Raw genomic sequence first — 25,525 nt, 5'->3', positions numbered from 1 at the left:
TTCAATTTATAGCACTTGAGAGAGAGAGAAGAGAGAGAGAGAGGAGAGAGAGCGAGAGAGAGGGGAGAGAGAGAGAGAGAGAGAGGAGAGAGAGAGAGAGATAGAGAGAGATAGGATAGATATTTATTTATGCCATAGTCAGGACTTTAGGCAATTAAAAAAAATATACAAAAGAACGCCGTGTACATGGCAATAAACACAAGGCCGCCGTGTACATGGCAATAACAAAAATATCAAAAAAAATAACATAATAACGGTGAACAAAAATATCGAAAATGACATGATAATGGTGACAGTGTGTGCACCAATCTCGCAGACGAAAGAAACAAAATCGCAATAATTATAATGAAATGACAACTAGAGTGACTAACCACGTGAGGCGACTAGATTGGATAAGGATTATGCTCAAATATTGGCAAAATTAACGCAAAATGTATAATGAAGTAGCTTAAAACTAAATTACTGACTAAGGCGACTAGATTAAATATGACCCGTGTTCAAACGCTTGATTGCCCCAGAATGGAAGCAGGCACAGAACCAGACTCAAGGGAAAAGATGTGGTTGTGGAGCTTTCGTTTGAATTCAATGATAGTCGATGAGGACACAATCTCTGAAGGAAGCGAGTTCCACAAATAGATACCCGCGAGATGGAAAGATCTATGATGATATGTTTCCGTCCTATGGGTGGGAATTTGAAATGCGTGCTCCACTACCAGGCGTGACGAACGTCTGATCAAGGAATCGGGTTTGATTGAAAATGTCGGAAAAAGGTAACCTGGAGATATGCCGCGGGGATATCTTATACATCTCGATTCCCAAGAATAGAGTCGTCTGTTCTTTACGGACAACCATCCCAGTTGGTGACGAAAAGGCGTGATATGTTCGTCGCGTCTTAAATTGAATATGAAGCGAATCGCACAGTTTATAAGCCTTTGCAATCTAGTGTCAAGCTCGTCGGTGACATCATTGTACACAAGAGAACAGTAATCCAGCAAAGGCCAGACGAGTGAGGTCACAAGTTTCTCACGAAGTTGACGAGATAAGGAGTTTTTGTGAAAACTTGAGCTTGTATAGCGTAAAGTGGGACTCTTTTGGAGATATGGGAGACATGGCTATCCCAAGATAGATCAGATCTCATAATGACGCCCAGATTTCGCGCTTCGGTAACGTAGGGAATCGAAATACCACCAACGGAAATAAGAGGAAGGTCATTGAGGTTGAGTTGTTTGATATAACCTTTGCTTCCAAATATTAATACCTTGGATTTGTTGAGATTGAGGGTCAGTCCATTTGCAGCCGCAAATTCAGAGACAATATTCACATCATGCGCCACAAATTGCAGCCCGGCATTTAATTGACTTAGGAGGCACCTGCGATAAATTTGCGTATCATCGGCAAATATCAAATGTTCTGTGAACCTTAGAAACGCGCCGATATCATTGATGAAGAGAGAGAAAAGGAGCGGTCCAAGGACAGATCCCTGCGGGACGCCAGCGGTGACAGATAGCCATTTCTGAGAAGACGCCCTCCAAATCCACAACTGCTTGAAGACGACCGGTGAGGTACGAAAAAAATTAGTTTCAAAGCTTGATCAGAAAAGCCTAGTTTCCTAAGTTTGGTAAGAAGCAAATGATGGGAGACAGTGTCGAAAGCTTTGCTGAAATCAAATAGGACAAGGATCAACACTTCGCCTACATCAACGCCATACTTGATGTCGTGGAATAATCGCAGAAGGGCAGACTGAGTAGAAAAAAAAAAAAAAAAAAAAAAAAAAAAAAAAAAAAAAAAGAAAAAAAAAGAGAGAAAAGAGAGAGAGAGAGAGAGAGAGAGAGAGAGAGAGAGAGAGAGAGAGAGAGAGAGAGAGAGAGAGGAGACTATTTGCGTGTCTTATTACATATGTCCTCCGGGGCGAAGCCCGGGTAACCAGCTAGTCTTATATATTAAAGAAAATATAAGGTGTCACGTTTTTCTCCTTTTATAAATATCCTACATAAATTTTATATAAAATTAGAGGATATATATATATGTGTGTATATGCGTGTATAAAGAAAAACATTTAACATAAATATTTAAATATTTAAATTTGTAAAAGCATAGAAATATATCAAGTACGAATATTGTCGTAATATTTTTTTAAAAACAAAATAAGATTATTCAAATAAAAACGAAATAATATTACTGATACATTTTTTGATATGATTTAGGACACTTCCAGTGTCAAAATCGATTCGTCTGACAAACGAAGCATAAAGAAATACGGCTCGAAGCTCGACACCACCGGTAGTCCATCTCGATCCAGGAGCACCACGAAAGAACTAATTCGTAAGCGTTTTAATATACTATTTTGAATGATTTTAATGCAGTATTTAATATTTAATTTTAACATAAATATATTGAAGAACCCTTGGACGCGATTCAATGAGACCGCCACAGTTCATTCAAAAATTGAAGAATCTCACCATCAATGACGGCGAACATTTGGAACTCACGGCCAAAGTCGACGGCGATCCGGTGCCGCAAATTACTTGGAGTAAAGACGGCAAGGTAGGCGCATATGTTTGAAAACCATTTTCTAAAATTAAAATCCAATATAAATTATATTGAAATTGAATGTATAAAATTATTGTGCGATCCAGTTAAAAGTACACAAAAAGATATGGTTGTTCTTAAGAATGCTAAAATCGCGTGCGAGAAAAAAACGTATATATTAGAAATATATATTAGAAATTACTTACGTGTACAGTAAAATTCTCTTGTAGATGTTGAGCTCGTCGGAGATAGTTGATCTCAAATATAAGAACGGGGTGGCCACTTTCACGATCAACGAGGTATTCCCCGAGGACGAAGGCGAATACGCATGTCTCGCGACAAACAGCATTGGCAGTGACACGACATCCTGCAAGCTGACTGTAAAACGTAAGAACATCCACATTTTATCCGCGTGTTGAAGTAAAAAAATTTTAATTTAGTTTAATGTAATTCAATCTGCTTTTAAGCGAGGATTTAATTTGTCTTTTACTTTATCTTTCACGCTTTATTGCTTTCTTATGTCGCTGAGTTCAATTTCTCTTATCAGCCGTGGAGAACGCTGCCAGAAAGAAACAGAGCGACGAAAAATCGCCGAAGATCGTCGACCACTCTAACGAGCAGATACGTGAAAGACGGCGAGGCTGTGACACTCAACTGCCGAATAATCGGCGCGAAGAAGTTCGACGTGGTGTGGCTGCACAACAATAAGGAGATCAAACCCAGCAAGGACTTCCAATACACTAGCGAGGCTAACATCCACAAGCTAATCATCGCCGAGATATTCCCGAGGACTCCGGCACTTACACGTGCGAAGCTTTCACCCTAATGAAAATTCTCTTATGAGAACTCATACGATCTCTCTTACGAGATCTTAAATGAAAACGCATATGAGATATCCAACCAAAACATCATATGACAGCGCATACGAGATCTCAATCAATATTGCATATGAGATATCATATAGTATCACATATGAGATATCATTTAATATTATTAAAAAATTTTTATGACATCGCATACAATAGGGCTCTGCATTCGGAAACGTCACCCGGGTACACACGGGTATACTCACTCGCTGAGATAGAAAGAGAAGGAAGTATACTCGTACGCTCTCGGGTGACGTTCTGAACGCAGCCTATCACATGCGATGCCATATAAAATTGCATGTAACATCTATTTCTTATATAAAGTGTAACATAAATCTAATGAAAATACATTTAGCTGTAATATTTTTTTAACATAAATGTTTTTGCAGTTTTAAACATAAATTATCAATATATAGAAAAAGAATTATAGAGAATATATAGAGAAAGTCTTTCTCTATATATTCTCTATAATTCTTTTTCTATATATTGATAATTTATGTTCATTGGCAATGTTGAAATTTTTTTATTCTGAAAACTATAAGTCTAAATTAATAAACAATGATTTATTTCAATTTATTTGAAAGTATATTTAAAAAATACATTTTTGTATTTACAAAGATTAATATTTACATGTTATTACGCAATTGATTAAAAAGTGCAGTTTAATAGGGTATTAATAATGATACAAATTTGGCAATGTACAAATATAACAATTCATATTTACTTTCATAAATACGCAAACTTGAACAATTTTACTGGTTTCTATTCCTATAATTTCATTGCCAATATTACGTACGGAATTTATAAATTTACATAAAGGAGCTGATGTGTTGACAATATTACAAAGAGTAATTTCTTTGTTTGTTGTATTGTCAACTAAGAAAGTATTTATCCGGATAAACGTATTATCTGACAACAATGCGAAACTATTGTCAGAACGTTTATTGTTCTTTTCTGATGATGAATAAAGCAACCGTCTTTTATAGCTCTGCAATATGTTACAGTAAACACTGACATTCCAAAACGTTGTGCAATATCTTTATCAGTAATTGTTCCATTTCCTAAATAAGTTATCGATGATAATTTACAGCTGTTTTTAATATTTCTCGTAGTAATCTCTTTACAATAAGCTATTACCAATGGTGAAGCGTTAGTATATATGTGATTACGTAAAATGTGTACACTTTCCTGCATGTTTATGTAACGGACAATCTGCAAGTTAACACCTTTAGCACAATGAATGGCTTGAAGACTATCATGATTTGCTGACTCAAAAGGGAAAGTAGAGTGACACCATAGTGGTCCCCAATTCATAACACTTTCAGTGATGTGAAGCAGCTGGTGGATATTGTATGTCATTGACTTCTTTGAAAATAGCTTCTCTGTTAAATACACAAATTTGTGTAAATCTTCATCAACTTTGTTTAATTCTTCAAATGTAATCTCACATTTTAGTAATAAGTGTAAGCTATCTACAATTAAAATCCAATATTTTACCAGTCGTTCTTCCAAAGCAAATTTAAACAACGGCAAGCTGTAATATAAATGAAGTTTTCCCATTCTTTTGCCTTCCATTGATTTATATCCTCAAAAGATCTCGTTGACCGTCCTAATTGATGGGGAACTTTTATATCTAGAAGCATTGTGTTAAGTAATTGTACTGTGGACTTTGGTATAATATTCAGAAACTGTTTAGTTATTTGCTTCCCAACACCTGCCAGATAGCAGTGCATGAAATCAGGGACAAAGCCTTTTACTATATCAAAATTTGATAGATTTATAAGGGGTGAAACATCTATCACTCCGTTTACGTCATCAATGAACTCTTCGTTTGTAATCTTTTCCATAGACTCAATCATGTTTTCCACAGTTCTTTGGATTGGACGTGATTGGAGAATATGATATCTTGTAGAACCTTCATACCATTCTCCTTTGTGTAGACACCAGTTGCATCCATATCTACCGTTAAATAATTTAACTCCTTGCATAGGAGCCCTTGCAACTGAGTCGACACAGCAGATCAACGCATACACTTTGATTAGCGTACTTCATTATTAATATTGCATTGAACGCCTGTTGTATACAGTTGCTCCATAACTTGAGTAAAAGGCTGTAGAAAAGCTGCCATATTCGGTTTATTTTTACCAAACCAGATTCCACAAGTGATAATTGACTTTAATCTAATTTCGACTGGAAGCTCATTAACTTGTAAATATATTGGCCATATAGAATATTGCGAGCATTCGAATCGAGGTGCCCCATCTGTATTGAAGATTGTGGTTGCGTAACTGTGTCTCTCATTAGTAGGTAATTTTTCACAAATGATCTGTAACATTTTCCATCGAAAATATCTGTAATTTTTCCACTATACTTTCTTTCTTTTACAACGTAATTGTAATATGATTGATTTTCTTCTATAAGAAGTTTAATTTTTTCTGACGGATCGATTATAAGAAAAATATTAGAAGATGATGGACCGTTGAAGTCGATAACTTCGGAACACCCATTGCAAGTCACAGAACATTTACAATTATCTATACTGCCCATATATGCACAACAATTGGGACAAATTCCATGATATTTTAATGTACGTTTTGGGTTTAAAATCCTGTCTAATACCGACCGTGTATAAGGGAGTATTAACCGTGAGAAAATTATATTAATAAGTTGCAAAATACTTGATATTTCTGTTAATGATGCTTTATATTTCAAAGCATGTTCCAGAACCATTAAAAGTACTTCAGCTGGTGATTTATTCACAGGTATTTGAATGCAACTGAAAAATTCTGAATTCGACATAAGATCTTGTAAACAGTGTGATTGAAGAATATCTTTGTCTTCCTCACTGCCATCGTTTCTCAAATCGTGTAATAAATCTAAATCACACTCCATCATTTCATTTCTTGAGCAATTAATCTGAAAAACATGTTATAGAAGTGTAATACATTTTAAATACTTTAAACTTTAAATATTCAATTTCAATTATAAATAAAACATTAATCCAAATTCTAAAAGTATACTAGGTATTTAACGACATATGTGTATATGTATATACTCGTGCACGTGTATGGGAACGTATCAATGTGCATGCTTTTATGTGCGTGTGCGTGTGCGTGTGTGTGGTGTGTGTGTGTGTGTGTGTGTGTGTGTGTGTGTGTGTGTTCAGAGGTTTTCATTATTATAGAGGTTTTCGAAAACAATTACAATAGCTTGTATATACCTCTTTCTTCCTAAGAATATGCTTTATCCTTTGTTATTTCATTACTTTCGAACTTTTAAGAAATTATGAAATTAAAATAATGAAAAAAATTGTGAAAAGATCCTGAAATTTGTTATCTTTTAATTAAAAACAAAAATAAGTGAGGCAACAAAAACATGTAGACAGAAAAACAAGTTTTAGAAATTTTTACAATGAATTATGTTCAAGAAAATGTGCAATCTAAAAGTCAATTTATAGATTGTAAGATTTTCAATAGTTTTAAAATATAATAATTAATAAAATTTGTTTATATCAACTAATAATTTCATTATTACTAAATAGTAGGTACATACATTTTTTTAAGATAAAACTTTTTTTTAGTAAAATATGTGCAAATTTAAAAATACTTTCATGTTTTGTGAAAACTTTTTTAGATAAAGTTTCATCGTTAAAAACAAATTGTCAGCTTTTCATAAATCATGTATGTAGAACAGCAGATAATTGACATATAATATTGACTTTACGTTAACTTATTTAGTTATTTTATATATAAAAATTTCTTGACACATAATGTATAATATATTATATTATACATATAATATATTATACGTTATCTCTAAATATTGATATATATATATATATATATATATATATATATATATATTGATATATATATTAATAGGAGAATATACTAAAAAGAATAATACAAACCTCAAATATTTCTGTGTTGATGTTTGCATCACTGCCATTGAATTTTTGTACGTCAGTATTGACTTCATTTACAACAGAAGATTCACTGTTTACGTTACTTGGTGTTTCTGTATCCATATTTTGGGGAACATCTTTACAACTGACACTCTGAATAAGTAAGACATTATTAGGTGATAATTAAATTATTGTGTATATACAATATTAATATTTAAACATTAATAATACTGTACATTTTGGAGATTACGAATGAATAACATGTTACACAATTTTAATACATATGTAAATGGCATTTTATTAAATACAGAAATCTGTAATAAATTTATAAGAAACTGAAGTAATTACAAATCTCAATAATTATTTAGCATCTTTATACAAGTACTACTTTACATTACACAGCCACTTAATTATGAGCGATTGTAATAACTAGCACATGTATAAATTGATATAAGTGATGAATATGTTCAGTAACTGCTAAGAAATAATTTGTATTAAATGAACTTCTATATTAAATTTCTATATTAAATTAACTAATAAAAATCTACAAATAGACAGAACAACTTACACGTTTAACAACTCTTCTTTTACGCTTGTAATTTCGCCTTCTCAAAATCCTTGGACTAATGTCTTGAATACGGCAAGAGCGCAAATAATGTTTATAGCCCAATCGAAGTTTCTGTTCCATATTTTATGAAAGGGTGAATTTTTGTACAATAATGGAAGGAGAAATTGCTTCCAAGCATTTGTAGCGTCCAGTTGATCGCAGGCTTGTTCTGCCACCTGCAGATCGTTCGGTTATGTTGTTTTTATACCCGGTTTCCGAAAATACACATAAAAATACTTACGCGATTACAGAGAAACCTTGAAGAAATTTCTTGAAAAACAAGTTTCTTTTCTTAAGATTCGTATGTCTTAATATTCGCTGTGTCGCGCGAAGAACCGCTGCGTGCGAGTGAGTCGGGTGTGGACGGGGGCTCGTCGCTGTGAGGTTAAGGTTACAGAGCACTGTCACTCCGTCTGTTCTTTTTCGAAGAACTTCCTGAACTAGTGCAATATATTATTGCACTAGTGTGCACCAGTTCAGGAAGTTCTTCGAAAAAGAACAAACGAACTGACTCAGTCGTCGTCTGCGCCCTGCGCACGACACGAGATCGTAGCATCGTGCACGAACGTCCGGACCAAAAGCCACCCGATGAATGCGCGAAGTTATACGTGTGTTTGTAACGATTGTTTTATGGAAATTTTGATTAAGCATTTTCATTAAAGTAATCCGTAAGTATAACATTTTATTAATATTGCAGTCATAATATATAGAAACTTGTACGAAATCATATGTAACTCATATGTAAACTAATATTTTTTATTCATAGGTTATGGCTGACGAAAGTAATACAATGCACGTGGCCATCAGATTTTTTGGTGATGAATCGAAGAAAGTTTTATGCGTGCCAATAACAGACGTTTCAAACTTAGATATAGAAAAAACTATATTAATGAACCATTTTATATAAAAAAATATGAAGGCAGTACAGATAAATTTCATTTTCACCGGGTCAAGTTTTATCGTCTGTTGGTGAGTGTTGGATTTATTTCTAATTTGTATTGAAAAAATAATAAATATTAATTGTACAATTAATTTGACATGTTTCTGCATTTGGGGTCCGCATCAAATATTAAAGCATAATGTACGCTAAAGTTAAAAGAAATAAGTAATAAGCCGATCAAAATGACTCACGTTGCGAAAGCAGCCAAGAAATGGTATTACTACTACATCTGCATGTACATTGTATACGTAACAAGCAACTATTTCTTATACCTATATACAATATATATATATACAATATATACTAGCCTCTTCCTCGCCACAAACAGACGTTGCTTGTCAAAAAACCCATTCGCTAGTATTAGACCACACAGAGTCCTCGGGCCAGAGCGCGTGTATTATCATAATCAGTATGTAGTTATCTACCAAAGTCTGTTCGTACCAGATATACATAAAAAAAGTACGACTGAAGAGGATACAAACTGAAGGCTGTTTTATGCTGAAGTAAACGTTGCGTGTGCAAAATGAAAGAAAACCAGTTAAATGGAATTTTACGTTTAATAAATGCAACGGAAGGGACGCAGAGATAACTGTACGAACTACAACTGCGAATCGCGACGTGTCTTCACGAAACAAACTCCAAAAGACTGATAGCCGACACTCCGGAATGTCTCATGCTTATATTTATAATAATTTAAAAATCCTAAGTGACCATTTCTAATTGTAGAGTCGACAATTATTGTCTTACATCAGTTGAGCGTAATGGATTATACGATTATAGATATAACGGGACTTGTGGATGCGGTAACGTAAACTGTAAAATATTAATATGACTGGTATGACTGCACTGCAAATTCAAGTGTGTTATTTTAACTGTCATTTAACACGGTTGAACGTATTAAATTAACTTTTACTTTCATTTAATTACAATTTAAGTTTTAATTCAACGTGTTTATTTAACACGTAACAAAACAAAACAAGCTCCAGTAAAACCTGTCATTTTTAGACGTTTATGCGTGTAGAAATAACATATTTGGATTTACAATGTGCTACTTTCAATTCTGTGTTTGTATGAAGATAAGACTTTTTATTAATTGTTTTGTAATGAAATTTATATCTTTGTAATAAAATATGTGTCAAGCATTCAAGCATTTACGAAATGACATTATTTATTTCTTTATCGATATTCCTAACATTTCTCACATCACACAGTTGCCCGCGACTGCGACAGTCGACGACCAAAACAATAACAGAGATCAAGTGGCCGTGGCAATCGTGGCATTCTAGCTCTAGCAGTACAGTTTACCGCCGATCTTTCTTTACGTGAGTATCGTTTTGAGTATTTCAACGAGGTTAAGAATTTTCCAAGATTTTTTAAAATCTTAAGTTTAAAATTTAAAAAATAAAAATTTATAAAAAATATTGGAATATAATTAAAACAAAATGACATTTTAATTTGGAAATTGGAATGTTAAGTATTATTTCTTTCATTAACATTATGAGAATGACTAGTCATTCTCATAATAATTGTACGTACATGATTTTAAAATGTGATGTTATACATCATAAGTATTAGTACCAATTAAAAACAATAGGATAGTGGGTTATATGTTAATGTTTTCAATCAATCTCATTTGCAATGTTTACAGATAATAGTAATTTACTGAGAAAGATATACTTTATGTTGAATACTAATGAGAGATAATTTGTTTGTCTTGAAATTATGCATTTCTTGAAAATTAATAAATTTATATTTACAGTATATTGGGTGTTTAATTTTTTCCTTTTTCATAAATTCTTTCAATTATAAAAAATAATTAAATATAAATATATCTACAAAAATATTTTTTGAAACAAATTTATTAATAAAACCGTCATAAATTGCATTATATTATACATTAGATCTTATTTTCCTGTATCAAATGAAATATATCTTTTATGATATAAAATGATATTGTTAAAAAAATATTACAGCTAAATCTATTTTCATTAGATTTATGTTACACTTTTATATAAGAAATAGATGTTACATGCAATTTTATATGGCATCGCATGTGATAGGCTGCGTTCAGAACGTCACCCGAGAGCGTACGAGTATACTTCCTTCTTTTTCTATCTCAGCGAGTGAGTATACCCGTGTGTACCGGGTGACGTTTCCGAACGCAGAGCTCTATTGTATGCGATGTCATATAAAAATTTTTTAATAATATTAAATGATATCTCATATGTGATACTATATGATATCTCATATGCAATATTGATTGAGATCTCGTATGCGTTTTGGTCATATGATGTTTTGGTTGGATATCTCATATGCGTTTTCATTTAAGATCTCGTAAGAGAGATCGTATGAGTTCTCATAAGAGAATTTTCATTAGGGCAAAAACGGTTATAAACCTAAAGATTTCGTCAAATTCAATACCAATCTTCCTTTATGTACTTTATATAAAAGTTACATGTATAACTTCTATACTTTTTAAGCAGCAAATCTATACTTCTATACTTTTTAAGTGATTGCTCCAGCGATCCTCGTCAAATCATCAATACCAACCTTCCTTAAATGACTTTCTCTAATGATACTTTATATAAGATTACATACATAACTTATACACTTTTTAGGCAAAAATCAGTATAAACTTCTTCACCGATCTTTGTTAAAACTTTATCCATAAAAAAAATTTAGCTTGATATCTCAAAATTTGCGGAGATTAGAGCAATCACGTAGATTTTTTAAAACAAAAATTGGTAACCCCTTATTTTATCTTCTAATTCTATTATATTTTTTAAATCTCTTTTACCCCTATTTCACATATAGTTCATTAAGATTTGGTTGATTGGTTCTTGAGTTATGGATAAATGTGTACATACATACACACATACATACACACATACGGACATTTTTGTAAGACAATTTCTTACAAAAAGGTTTAGAACATTTTAGAACGACGTTTTAGAACATTTAGAACACATTGGCATCGAAAACTAAAAGAACAATTTTTTCTTCGGTCTTTTCTACTCCTATTTCATATATCATTCTTTAAGATTTGGTTGATTAGACCTAGCTTTATACGCGATCAAAGGTCCATACACGAATAACACGAGGTTTACGAAGACAAAGCTTCCTCTATGAGAAAGCAAAACTTGGCGTTGTTAAATAAGTATTTCTGCAAATAATTCTACTTTGCACATATATCTATTCACATTATAAATTAAACTCGATCCTCATTTACAAACTTCATACATGACACTGAAACATTTGCAACGCCAAGTTTTTTTGGACAAAATATTTTGTTATTTTAATAACCATAATAATAAAAAGACTAAATATCGTAATAAACACAAGTTTTCATGCTCATTAACAAGTTATTTTGCATTAAATATTTTATTATTCTATTGAGTAGAGGAATTCAATTATTTATATGAGAAAGGATTAAATTTTATAATACATGTATGTAAATTCATGCTCACTTGGTATGATGTTTGATATCATTACTTTTATAGCAAAAATAAATTAAAACAACACTGTTTCGCGCAATAGCTACGCACAATAGGACGCGAATACTAGGCGCCTTTTTTTATCTTTTTCAAAAAGGTGTTTTTGTGATATATCATGCATTTTGTAGTATCCAGCGTGTTACAAGAAATGTGTTGATTTTATGTAATGTAACATAAGACATATAACTATAATATAAACAACTATAACAATTTACAAATTGTTATATATATGTTATTTAATATGAAATACATTTAATTAGATTGATAAGATTGTTTTGAGCTATATTAGGACGTGTTGGGGTTTATAGAAATAATATTTGGAATGAGCGATGTGGATTGAGAGAGTGGAGATGGATGATAATGTATTTGTGTGGATAAGGGTATGTTGGACTTATGTTGGGACGTTTCGGGATGTATTGAGGTGTTTTGGAGGAGCGGTGGGTAGTAACGTATTTGGATGAGTGAGGATTTGTTGGACTACATTGGGACGTTTCGGGATGTATTGAAGTGTTTTTGGGGTGGAGGTGGAGTTGGGCGAGTGGGAGTGGATGGTGTTTGAGTGGGGGTAAGGGTGTGTTGGGATATGTTGGGACGTTTCAAGATGTATTCAAGTGTTTTTGTGGTGGGGTGGGGAAGTGGTAATAGTTGATGATGTGCTTGGATGGATAAGAGTGTGTTAGATTACATGAGGACGTGTCGAGACATATTAAAATGTTTGGGGTGGGTGGGAGACGGTGGGAGGTGATCAGGTGAATGGCGTGGGTGGAGGTCAGTAAGGGTACGTGAAGGGTGCTTGGAAGTGTGAGGGCGTACGCGAGTATTGAAATGTCGATTATAACCGGACACCGGGATAATGACGTTGATGATGACATTTCTTAAATCTAAATTACTCGATTTTGACATAAATTAAAAAATCTTTCTTAATATTCAATGTAGAAAAAAATAATGACTGCACTTTTATCATGTAATATAGGACCTCAAGCAATCTAGCTTAGCAATCTAGATTAGCTTATTAATTTATAAATTCCTGTAAAAACAATCGTTTAAAATATGTAGATTATAAAATTGGATTTTTTGTTTAGGTGTCTTGTGTTATATTTGGCTTTTCCTTTAATTAGATGCGTTCTTTAATTAAGAAGGTTCTACAGGTACTCTCTAGTCAGTTGAGAGATGAAGAGAAAATCTTCAAATTCATCAATTCTAAGTATTCATAAAATATTTTCATAAATTTTGATGACGTTAGAGCTTATATCATACCCATATTAGTCGATGCGAGAAATAATTAAAAATATCGTGTAAGTGCTCCTTTGACTCCGGCTTATATACATGCGAGAAAATGTGGTAATGTGGTTATGTTTTGTTGTTTATTGATAGTTGTTGTTAATTGAGTCAAAACTTGTATTTCACATAATTTTAGAGCGAGTACTCCTCCGTAAGCGCTCGTAAAGGTTAGGTGTATTAAGTTTAAGGTGCTGTCATACTGTGATGCTGTACTGGCTGTACTGTTCAATATCACAAAATTTTACACGATAACCCTTGTTTTTTTCAATATTTCTGAAAAGCTTAGATTAAGATCTATAAAGAGCTCCGTTTTTTGAATCTCTGGTAGGCCGCCTTCATATAATTAACATCTCGTTTCCTGTCTCCAGGAACCCCTCTGCCATAAGAGCCTATGTTAAAAACTGTGATTTCAAAATTCATTTTTGCAAAATTTTACACGATAACCGATGCTAAAATTTTTCAAGCACTTTTCTCGCATCTCAATTTATACGTCCATGAAGTTTTTTTTTCCAATTTTTAGATACATCCATTATCTGTAGAACCTCCTTAAGATGTAATTTTTGTGTTACATTATTGATAGTAACATATTCTTTGATGCAGTTATACAAGAAACATGAAACTAGCGAATTCCGGGATCGACCAATACCGCCATTAGATTTAACTGTTTGGAGCGGTTTTCGAATACATTGTTCATCGTCCAAATGGAACTTTAGTAACGCCGCTGAGATCTCAGAGCTGAGTGGAACAAAATATGATTGATGTCTACGCATTTTTGTTTGTCACTTTCTTCATGATATTGTTAAGTATATTTTTTGTAATAAAATTATTGATTAATTATTATTATAATTATAATTATGTATACAGGGCATCTAAATTACGCAAGAGAAAACAAGCGTAAGTTGTAGAAATATTAACAGACATTGCGTGCGGTTGTTGCATGTAATGTTAATGTAAAGAAGTGAAAAACGCAAATATAGAAAATGTTGTATTAATTGCAGCGATATTGTCAAAAAGAATAAATGAAATTTTTAGCAAATTATCTGCTTTTATATGCTTAAACATTTTAACTATCGTATTACAACGATTGTTGCGAGTAGGGTAGACCGGGGCACGTTGTCACACGGTGCACGTTGTCACATCGGCTTTATTTAAAAAACTAATAATCAGAGGGCAGCACCCGTCATTCCCAAAACGTGTTAGTGTATGCCCATCTTTGGTGTGTTTACAGTCTTGAGATTGCTCCAGCCGTGTTGACGTAAAATCAACTTAAAAGTTTTTTGCGACCGTAAGTAAATACCTCAAAAAAAAGAAAGTGGTAGTATTATACATCGAAAAAACCTAAGTAACAAGTGGTAGACGTAATCTTTATATCTCGAAAAATCTTGAAAAAATCTAAGCAGTAGTATCTTTATTTCCGAAAAATTATAACCCAAGTGATACACATCACAAAATTATGTTACCTTATCAAAAAGAAGAGTCGCGCTTCAAGTGATCTATTACAATTACAAAAAAGAAATGATATCTCTTTAAATTACAGCGCCAATTACAGAGAGAACATATATATTGCCTCAAAAAATAATTGTTGCACTACTTTGAAAAATCTTTACATTGTGTCTAGCAAATTTCGAGGTCTAGCAGCGCCAAGTTTTTTTACAAGAAAAATTTATGTATTTTAATAAAATATTTTTATTTTGTACTGTTACCTCTGTAATTCTTTGTGACCACTAAAAAATACACATGTAAACTTTGTATTTAAATATCTTGTATTCCCTTGTTAAATTTAAATAAAATTTTTTAATCTTATAAAATTGTTATCATACATTCTTTTCTAATTGACACAATGTAAAGATTTTTCAAAGTAGTGCAACAATTATTTTTTGAGGCAATATATATGTTCTCTCTGTAATTGGCGCTGTAATTTAAAGAGATATCATTTCTTTTTTGTAATTGTAATAGATCACTTGAAGCGCGACTCTTCTTTTTGATAAGGTAACATAATTTTGTGATGTGTATCACTTGGGTTATAATTTTTCGGAAATAAAGATACTACTGCTTAGATTTTTTCAAGATTTTTCGAGATATAAAGATTACGTCTACCACTTGTTACTTAGGTTTTTTCGATGTATAATACTACCACTTTCTTTTTTTTTTTCGAGGTAACAACATATACACTACTATGCGTGTACTTGGCGCCTTTTTTTACCTTTTTTTTAAAAAAGGTAATTTTGTACGGATATCACGCCTTTTTGTAGTATTACGCATTTTATAAACAGTATGTACAGGGTAAAGCTATTTGGAGGTATAATACTACCACTTTGTTTTTTTCGAGGTAACAACATAACAGGGTAACAACATAATACATATACACTACTATGCGTGTACTTAGCGCCTTCTTTTACCTTTTTTTTAAAAGGTAATTTTGTACGGATATCACGCCTTTTTGTAGTATTACGCATCTTAATCTTATAAACAATATATCTTATCATCTTATAACAGTTTATACAAGGTATGAAGCTAAAAGTGTTTACGGGCTATTATTTCTAAAGAAAACAACAATTTAATATTTTGCTTAGTTTTTTAAAAATAATAATCTGTAACCCTTTTAGTTGTACACCTTGTATATATTTTTCAATTTTAACATAAAACATAATCGCAATATAGCATGATTAATGTTAATAAGTCGTTAACTGTAAAATTTTTTATTTATTTTTATTCGCGTGTTTTACTGAATGCTGTTCGCAACTGTATATGTTCAGGTATCGATATTTTTGATAATTACAGATGGACACCTGTAACACGTGTCTGAAATTTACCTGATTTGTTTATTCTTTTATTCCCTTTAACTAATCGCAAATTAATTCTATTTGATAAAAGCAATTCTGTTAAATTTCTCATACATAACGCATCGTTTATAATTTTCTATTAATTATAAATATTAAATAGTACGATATATATATATTCGTACTCATATCCTTGAAAATTATTTCGGGAATTCGAGCGAATGTCACAACTAGATAAAATTATCTTTCATATTTTAACAGTTGAGTAGGAACATATTTGAGTTGGCGATAAATGATTCTCTGAAACCGCACGTGTGTGTAAATAATTCAGTAAAAAATATATAATCTTTATTTCAAAATACATTTGCACACTACGTACCAAAAATATATAATATAAGAACGTAGTTTTTGCTATTCAATTGATTGAATTTTAGAAAAGAAAAAGATTTAAAAGTATATAACTATGTCAGTCAATAAAGAGACATAGACGCAAATTGAATCATATATATTTAATTGCCTGCTCATTAAATATAAAGTGCAAATACATAGAAATTGTATATTTTTCTATACTTAAATGCAATAGAAAGAAATAATTAAACAAGTATCCTTGCATAGGAATATTATGCATAATTTTTACAAAACATATTTGAGATTCGCGCAATTGAGATATATAATAAAATTAATAACAATTCTATAAATCTTAGGTATATGTTAATAATACGACATGATCTTTTTAATCATGAAACTTACAAACTAACAGAAAAAGATTCGTATCCTAAATGCCAATAATTTTTCTAATGTAACAATAATACTGAAAATATATGGATAGAAATATATATAATAAATAATAACATAATTAATGATATACAAAAGCTTTTGTCGCGCATATCAATTTTCAATAATGGATATTATAACAAATACGTTTTACGTTCATTCAAAAACAAATTATGTGTACACATAATAAAAATTGTATGAATTAAAATTATGTGTATACACATAATAAAAATGTGGAATTATTTTTGTCAGACATAATTTTAATTCATCCAATTTTTATTATGTCAAGACATAATTTTAATTCAGCGAATTTTTATTATGTCATGACATAATTTTAATTCTGCCGCTAGGGAATTTTTAAGTCGATTCTTATGAATCAAGATTGAATTCGATGTCTAGGTGTCCCAGGTTGCCGATGACGAGGTCCACATAGTGCGCTTCATAGTTTTCGGTATCCAGGTGTATTAATACCTTCAATTCGATGTCCACGTGTTCCAGGTTGCCGATGATGGGTTCCAGATAGTGCGCTCTATAGTTTTCGGTGTCCAGGTGTAATAATACGTTGAATTCGATGTCTAAGTGTCCCACGTTGCCGATGACGAGGTCCACATAGTGCGCTCCGTAGTTTTCGGTGTCTACGTGTATTAATACCTCGAATTCGATATCTACGTGTCCTACATTCAGATTTAAAGTTATTAATACACTTAGACACCAAAAACTATGAAGCGCACTATGTGGACCTCGTCATCGGCAACCTGGGACACGTAGACATCGAATTCGAGGTATTATTACATCTAGACACCGAAAACTACGGAGCGCGCTATCTGGACCTCGTTATCAGCAACCTGGGACACCTAAACATCAATTTCAAGATATTAATACACGTAGACACCGACACGGAGCGCACTATGTGGACCTCGTCATCGGCAACCTGGGACACGTAGACATCGAATTCAACGTATTATTACACCTGGACACCGAAAACTATGAAGCGCACTATCTGGATCTTGTCATCGGCAACCTGGGACATGTGGACATCGAATTCAAGGTATTAATACACGTAGACACCGAAAACTACGGAGCGCACTATGTGGACCTCGTCATCGGCAACCTGGGACACGTAGACATAGAATTCAACGTATTATTACACCTGGACACCGAAAACTATGAAGCGCACTATCTGGACCTCGTCATCGGCAACCTGGGATACTTAGACATCGAATTCAAGCTTGATTCATAAGAATCGACTTAAAAATTCCCTAGCGGCACTTTCTGCCAAGCGTAGAGAACCTTCTTTTCCGGCAGCGGTGGTAATACGATGTAAGGATACGAAATCTCTCCAGATAAACATGAAGGAATTGACTCAATATATATTATATAAGTATATACCTAATTTACCTAAAATACCTAAATAGAAATCTTACTCCTGACCGATAAGTCTATCGACCTAATTTCGAAATACGCGCGCGATATCGAAACTGGCGATACCTGCGCCGCCAGCGTCGAAAAAGTGAAAGGGACGTTTCTCTGATAATCATAATAATATTGAGACGTCGGCGTTAGGAGGAGGAGGAGGAGGAGGAGGAGGAGGAGTATCTTAAAAATAAATTTTCACATTTGGACTTTGCGTCGCAATATCTCCGCTCGTAGGGCACGTAGCGGAATATTATAAGAGAAATTCCCCCCTAATTGGACCTCAAGCTATCGATCAAGCCTACTTAGAACTTGATCCGTTCACTCGTTATCGAGATCTCAACATCTCGGGTACTCGCAACCCGTCGCGTCGCGTAAAAGAGTCACGGTCGGTCTCGCTCCGCGTGTACTTGGCGCGAGACACTACCGTGTCTCTTGATTTTATTGTCTAATATTCAACGTACTGGACATGAAGCTTATGTGTTTTTCAGAATAGACCTTTATATTATCTTCCGCGGCCATATTGAATTTCTTGTTATCGAGGCGAGAAATTACCCTATTTTAGGTTGCGGTAAATTCCGAAATAAAAAGACATTTCAATAAAAAATCACTATAGATCGTTTCAACACACTTCTAAAATTTAACGGATACTATTCTTTTCCCTCGACAATAAACAAACAGCCATAAAACGAAGCCTAAACATATGGAAAAATAAGCTGTTTGACGACTATCGAAAGGAGTGGAGAATATTCCTTCCGCTATGTATTTCTTGCAAATCTTACCATACGTTAAATTTTACGAGTTTCACGAATACGTTAAACGTTATAGCACAAGTACAGAGCGAATAATAAAGAAATTTAACGCAACGCAAAATAGGTTGTCAACATTCACAAAGGACAGAATTTTCCATTGGAGAGAGTTCTTATTTCTGCCGCGACGGTACGTCGCCAGGGCCGTTTCAAGTCGGGGTGCAACGGGTGCAGTGCACCCGGGCAGCCGCCCCGAAGGGGCGGCTAGCGGCCGTCGACGAGTCTTTAAAAGTAATCGTACAACCAAAATAAAATAAAAAAAATTCGGAAAAAAATTTGAAGTCGAACTAGAAATCTGAAAGCTGAATCATAGTTAGGCGCTGCCCTCGTGATATAAATATAGGTTATTTGGTTTTATTAGGATGGCACTGTTAGTTCTGGCAATGTTGCCAATGTTGCGAACTGAGAATCAGCTTGTATCGCTAAGTGGGAGTGAGAATCCCCGAATCCCGTATACGACACTGCAAGATCCAAACTATCCAAAGTATAAGGTATGCTACATATCTTATACATACTGTATATAGTATCGCGTATTATTTTTTATTGTATGCAGCTGGAACTACAAAGTGTGTGTATATAGATGCAACAATGCCCATACAGTACATAAAGGTTATACAAGTCAACGTAATTGATTAAAAATAATAATATAATTTATTGATTTATTTCATAAAATAAAAAATTTTATTTATATTTATATGCATATTGAACTCTACATCTTAAATAGATAATGGACGGATGATTTTAGTTCATTCGCTGAACATTTATCTGTCCAAAATTTGTAAACAGTCAATTGTAAACAATCAATATCTGAAGTTTCTGCGTTGGGGTTGTTTCAGAAATTAAACTGAAGTAGTGTATCTTTAATATTATTAGCTGCTTTTTGCAAGCTTTAAATAATTCTCATGACTAATAATTCTCAAAATTGTTGTACGATGAAATTTGTATACTCTTGCAAGGAATGCTAATGCCCGATATGAATTCAAGTGCAATGCTGAATATTTATTGAAAAATAATTTGCAACAAGTGTTTCCGAATCTTTACGTGAGTTTGCGAATATTGTTAACTTTGCCAGTCACCGTAGCTTCAGGTGAAAGATCGTTTTCAAAACTTAAATTGATAAGAAATTATTTACGTTCGACTATGTCTCAGGAAAAGTTAACGAATTTAGCAACAATTTCTATTCAGCATGAAATTGCGAGCAAATTAGAAACATCGTAGCAAACAATTTGCTGAAGTAAAAGCAAGACATGTGCGTTTTATATAAAATAGAGTTTTGTATCAATTTCGTGCAATGTATTCAATAAATAAGTATTCAAAATCGTGCAATGTTTTATAAATGCGATCGGTAGAAAAGGGTAGCGGCGGGACACGCTGCACCCGGGTGCAATAAGCCTTTGAAACTGCCCTGTACGTCGCCACCGTCAACGCAGAGTTCTCAGCTCAGGGACCAGGACCCTTAAAGTATGTACTTTTACCTACCGCAATATCTAACCTTATGAATATCTCAAACGTGTCGGCCATGAGGCTGTTATTTGGAGTAAAAAAATGCCCTCGGGGCACGTTGTCACGAATTTGATGGGGCATTTGATAGGCAAACCAACTATTGCGAATCTTCGGATGACGATAACGAGTAAAAATATTTTATGTTTAATCACCGACATGATTATAAAAAAAAAAGTGTATCAATAAGTTGCGCATTCGAGTGGAATTCTTGTATTTAGATCTAAATCGATGCTGCAATCTTAATCGATTAAGACAAAAACTTCGTGGTTTTGTACTTTTTTGAAATAAAATAAATGTTTCTGTGAAGGATTTTACTTTTTTACATTGCAGCGCACTATAATATATTGATATTTACGTTGAATACAGTTTGGATAACATTTTGCATGCAATTACATTTGATGTGACAACGTGCTCCGGTCCCGGGCGCGTCACAAGCGACCTGTCACAAGCGACCTGTCGTTATTTATTGTTATGTAACAACTGTAGAGTAACAATCATACAAAATTTGATACTGTCCAATTGAAACTGAGGGTTTACTCGAAATTTTGGCATATTACAGTATTCTCAAATATTGAATGTAAAAAATACAAAAAATATGTGACAACGTGCCCCGGTCTACCCTAATTAATTACTTTTAAATTACTTTCTACATTTAGTTGAGGATTGATATTAAACAATTTAATTAAATTCTTTTAATTGTGAATAAATTTAAGCGGATCGAGTTAATCGACAGCTGTTTAACTGATGATTGATATGAGCGAATTTAATCGAAGATCATTTGGTTGATGATTAATTTGAGCATAATAATTAAAAACTGATTTACGATTAATATAAGCGATTTTAACCGAAATAATTTTAATTAACAACTGATTTGTGTGAATTTAAGAATATTTGTTTTTATTAGTTCTGTCAACTTTCTTACATGTAATGTAATAGCCATTTTAAAAACTCATAAGCTATAGTCTTATAAACTTTGAAATAGGGTAGACCGAGGCGAATCGGATCAATTATACTAATTACTAATTAGCGCGATAAAACAGTTTGTTTGAAACAAAACACTAACGAAAACTGTCTTAAAACTTATATTGATCCGATTCGTCTCGGTCTACCCTATATGATACTGTAAAAATTTGCAAAATTACAAAGCGGATTTAACATTTTATATGAAAATATCAGACGTGGGAAGAATTATATAAAGTATAATGTCATATCTTTTTGTTATTATAACAAAGAAATCGTTACCACATTCAATGATATTAAGCTCTTTTCCATTTATTAGAGCAATTAAATTGCCGCCATTTCATCATTAAATAATTAACGTCTTTGTTTTAAAATTCAGGAGATACGATTTAATTATATTTGAAAAGTACGTATAAATTAAAGAGAGATTTAATTATAATTCATCATATTGTATAATAATTTCAAAAATGCAACTTAAAAATTATATATACATATAGAAATATATAATTTTAAGAAAAATTACAGAAAATTGAGAAATATTTTATAATTTTTCTCACATATGATATTTTTATATGGAAATGTTGAATCTGGCATTGTGAATTTTGCAAATTTTTACAGTACCTATCATGATTGTTTAAAGTTTATAAGACTATACATATGAGTTTTTAAAATGGCTATTACATTACATGTAAGAGTGTTGACAGAACTAATAAACACTGTTGGAAAATTTGTGTTAAATACTCAAATAAACATAAATCACATGTCCCAAACGGCCCACTCAAATTTTTGTGCTAATTTAACATAATATGGATGTGTTAAATTGTAACATCGATACTATGTTAAAATATTTCAATAGAAAGGAAATGTAATTCTGATGAAATTTGAGGTTAATTATATGTACAATTAACATAACTTTTATGTTGAAGTTAAGATTGTAAGATAAAATCAACACTCTTTTTCTGTAAATTTTATTCCCACTTCTGTTATAAAGTAAAATCAACATTCTTTTTCTGTAAATTTTAACACATTTAATACACATAACACATTAAATATATTCAAATTGTGTTACGTTAACATATTTTTTAAACTATTTTAATAATTTTACATTTTAAATTTGTTAAAGTTCAATTGACATAAGGCATATGTTAAATCTACACATGTATGTGTTGATTATTTTACACAAAAATTTTAACAAGGACATTTTTTTAACAAAACTACAAAAATTTTCCCACAGTGAAGATAAATATTCTTAAAATCACACAAATTAGTTGTTAATTAAAATCTTTCCGATTAAATTTGCTTATATCAATCGTAAATCAATCAGTCTTTAAATTTGTTCAAATTAATCAACCAAATAATCTTCGATTAAATTTGCTCATATCAATCGTCAATTAAACGGCTGTCGATTAACTCCGCTTAAATCAATCATCAATCAAACAATCTTCGATTAATTTTATTTAAATTAATCGTTAATCAAATGATCTTCGCTTTAATTTGCTCATATTAATTGGAATTAAACGGTTTTCGATTAACTTCACTTAAATTAATTGTCGATTGAAGAGACTCGATTAAATTTATTTATATCAATACGTAATAAAATGGTTTTTTATCATATTTACTTAAAAGTAATTAATAAAATATTTATTAATTAAGTTAATTAAATTATATTATCTAAAAATTAATTATTTAATTTTAAAAAATGAAATTGATTATATTTCAAACACTGCATGTGTCTTGTGTCCTTGATATGAGCATGCAATTCTAGAGTAAGGACGAATATTTATCATAACAGTTATCTCATCAAAATAACTACTGTGAAAGAGTTGGATATAATCTTATATGAGAATATATAATACATATGTCTAATTCGTCGAAAATGATTGAAAAACAAAATAAATATTAATAACAAGTTTTTATTATTTACTTTAATATCAAATTTTATTATTTACATGCGATATTTAGCGTAATTAAAATATTTATTAGCAAATATTAATCAAAGACAAGTAAAGTAAATAAAATTACAAGTTCTATAAATATTAAAATTGTAACATGATTGTTGAAGAGTAGTATTTAGTACTCGTATGAGTAATTTTTTTATGAATTAAATTGCTTTAATGGCATCATCTATAAAATATTGGTTAATTGTCTCTTTTGTTATAAATTTATTATGAGTATGCAAAATCGCGCAAATTATTGTTGTAAACAATTTATATATTGTTCCGACAAACATTGAATCTCCGTCTATAGGATTCATATTTATGGTGCTTTTGCATCAAAGATGTGTAAATTATTGCTGCAAATTGTTTGCAGCAACAATATATAAATTATTTCCATCAATAATATGTAAACTATACCTATACTAATAGAGTCTCCGGACGTAAATTGTTGCTGCAAAAATGTAATGAATATTAAATAAACCTTTGCTTGAACAAATTTAATATTATTGCTAAGCATTTGTGAACGCCGCTTTATATGTTATTTGCGCAAACTCTCGAGTTTACGCATATTTCGTAAATATGACAGGCCCCTGATAACCATATCCGATAGAAAACGATTAAAAACGGCTATATCTGTATCGTTTTTAATCGTATCTTATCGGTTCTATCGTTGCATATTTAGAAGACAGATAAAACATTAATCGAATCGAATCGGTTTCTATCGTTTTAGGTCCGAATAAGAAAATAACTATACAAATTTTATAGTTATGAATCGTTTTCTATATGTACAATTATTGCCCGTCTGAATCAATCGTATATACACGATATAATATGTATCGTTATTTATGGTAATAATTTTACCGTATGCATAATACGGATATATAAGAATAAAATGATAGACATCTTATCGATATTTATATGACTTAACCGAACCGATACATCTATCGTTTCTTATCAGGATTTTCTGACATACAACTTATCATCTTCTTTATGGCAGCAAATCGGTTCGTTTTCTATCGTATATTTAATGATATAAATTGAATCGTTTGAAAACCTTCTACTTTGTATATGTTTGTATAAAGTTAAAACGATAGACATCTCGTCGATATTTATACGATTTAACCAAACCGATACATCTATCGTTTCTTATCAGGATTTTCCGACATACAACTTATCATCTTCTGTACGGCAGCAAATCGGTTCGTTTTCTATCGTATATTAAGGGGATGCTGGAGCCGTCTGTTTTACCGGCATTTTTTGTCGGCACGTAGCGTCGTATTAATTTGACAGAATTAAAAATCTTTCTCCCAATTGCAGTACATACATTAATGATTCGGGGGAACTCCGATTTTATATAGAAAACGAGAAAAAATTACGGAAGTACAGATTTCCTTATCCTACTTTTATCCCAATATGGCGTCTCGAGTTGCGGCGAGCTGTCAGCTCGTCACAAGATGTATTTCATATAAGAGATATACCATTGGTACGAACGCGAAAACAAGTTCCCCCGAATTGCACAACAAGAAAAACATCAATAAACCCTCCAAATCAAGATTTGGAAGCGTAATATAAAAGTATAATGTCGATGTGCATCGTGCGTATGTGTGCGTGCAATGTAGCGTGCTATCCTTGTCTATATCTTTGTCTATACAAGGACAGATATAGTCGGTGAGCACTTCTTTATCGACGCTGATCGAGTTCGGCTATGGCTCCAGCATCCCCTTAATG

General features: G+C 32.3%; 2 protein-coding genes and 1 long non-coding RNA gene across 5 annotated transcripts; 2 read left to right on the top strand and 1 right to left on the bottom strand.

The window, feature by feature from the left end:
• The first annotated feature begins 2,202 nt into the window (after positions 1 to 2,202).
• On the top strand, positions 2,203 to 3,910 carry LOC139824757 (nexilin-like). 2 transcript variants are annotated; one of them, XM_071797300.1, is made up of 4 exons: positions 2,203 to 2,322; positions 2,400 to 2,544; positions 2,760 to 2,916; positions 3,077 to 3,910. In XM_071797300.1, exons 2-4 carry the CDS (start codon positions 2,419 to 2,421, stop codon positions 3,235 to 3,237), a joined length of 444 nt encoding a protein of 147 aa, XP_071653401.1. In that variant the 5' UTR covers positions 2,203 to 2,322; positions 2,400 to 2,418; the 3' UTR covers positions 3,238 to 3,910. The 2 variants fall into 2 exon arrangements, with proteins under 2 accessions (XP_071653401.1, XP_071653402.1); XM_071797301.1 differs by lacking the exon at positions 2,203 to 2,322 and having other exon boundaries at positions 2,392 to 2,544.
• Positions 3,911 to 4,094: 184 nt separating this feature from the next.
• Positions 4,095 to 8,302, bottom strand: LOC139824756 (uncharacterized). Its single transcript, XM_071797299.1, has 5 exons — positions 8,148 to 8,302; positions 7,868 to 8,082; positions 7,306 to 7,452; positions 4,893 to 6,311; positions 4,095 to 4,777 (listed from the first exon to the last, which is right to left on the bottom strand). Exons 2-4 carry the CDS (start codon positions 7,985 to 7,987, stop codon positions 5,571 to 5,573), a joined length of 1,008 nt encoding a protein of 335 aa, XP_071653400.1. The 5' UTR covers positions 7,988 to 8,082; positions 8,148 to 8,302; the 3' UTR covers positions 4,095 to 4,777; positions 4,893 to 5,570.
• A 119-nt stretch (positions 8,303 to 8,421) lies between these two features.
• On the top strand, positions 8,422 to 10,538 carry LOC139824758 (uncharacterized). 2 transcript variants are annotated; one of them, XR_011735265.1, is made up of 3 exons: positions 8,422 to 8,574; positions 8,673 to 9,681; positions 10,058 to 10,538. It is a non-coding gene; the product is annotated as an uncharacterized lncRNA (long non-coding RNA). The 2 variants fall into 2 exon arrangements; XR_011735264.1 differs by lacking the exon at positions 10,058 to 10,538 and having other exon boundaries at positions 8,425 to 8,574; positions 8,673 to 8,875; positions 8,982 to 9,147.
• Positions 10,539 to 25,525: the final 14,987 nt, after the last annotated feature.

Source organism: Temnothorax longispinosus, unplaced genomic scaffold, assembly GCF_030848805.1.
Source record: "Temnothorax longispinosus isolate EJ_2023e unplaced genomic scaffold, Tlon_JGU_v1 HiC_scaffold_55, whole genome shotgun sequence".
In the NCBI taxonomy this organism is placed as follows: domain Eukaryota; kingdom Metazoa; phylum Arthropoda; class Insecta; order Hymenoptera; family Formicidae; genus Temnothorax; species Temnothorax longispinosus.
The sequence above is the reverse complement of the archived record's forward strand: the minus strand, read 5'-3'. Positions and strand labels throughout refer to the sequence as shown.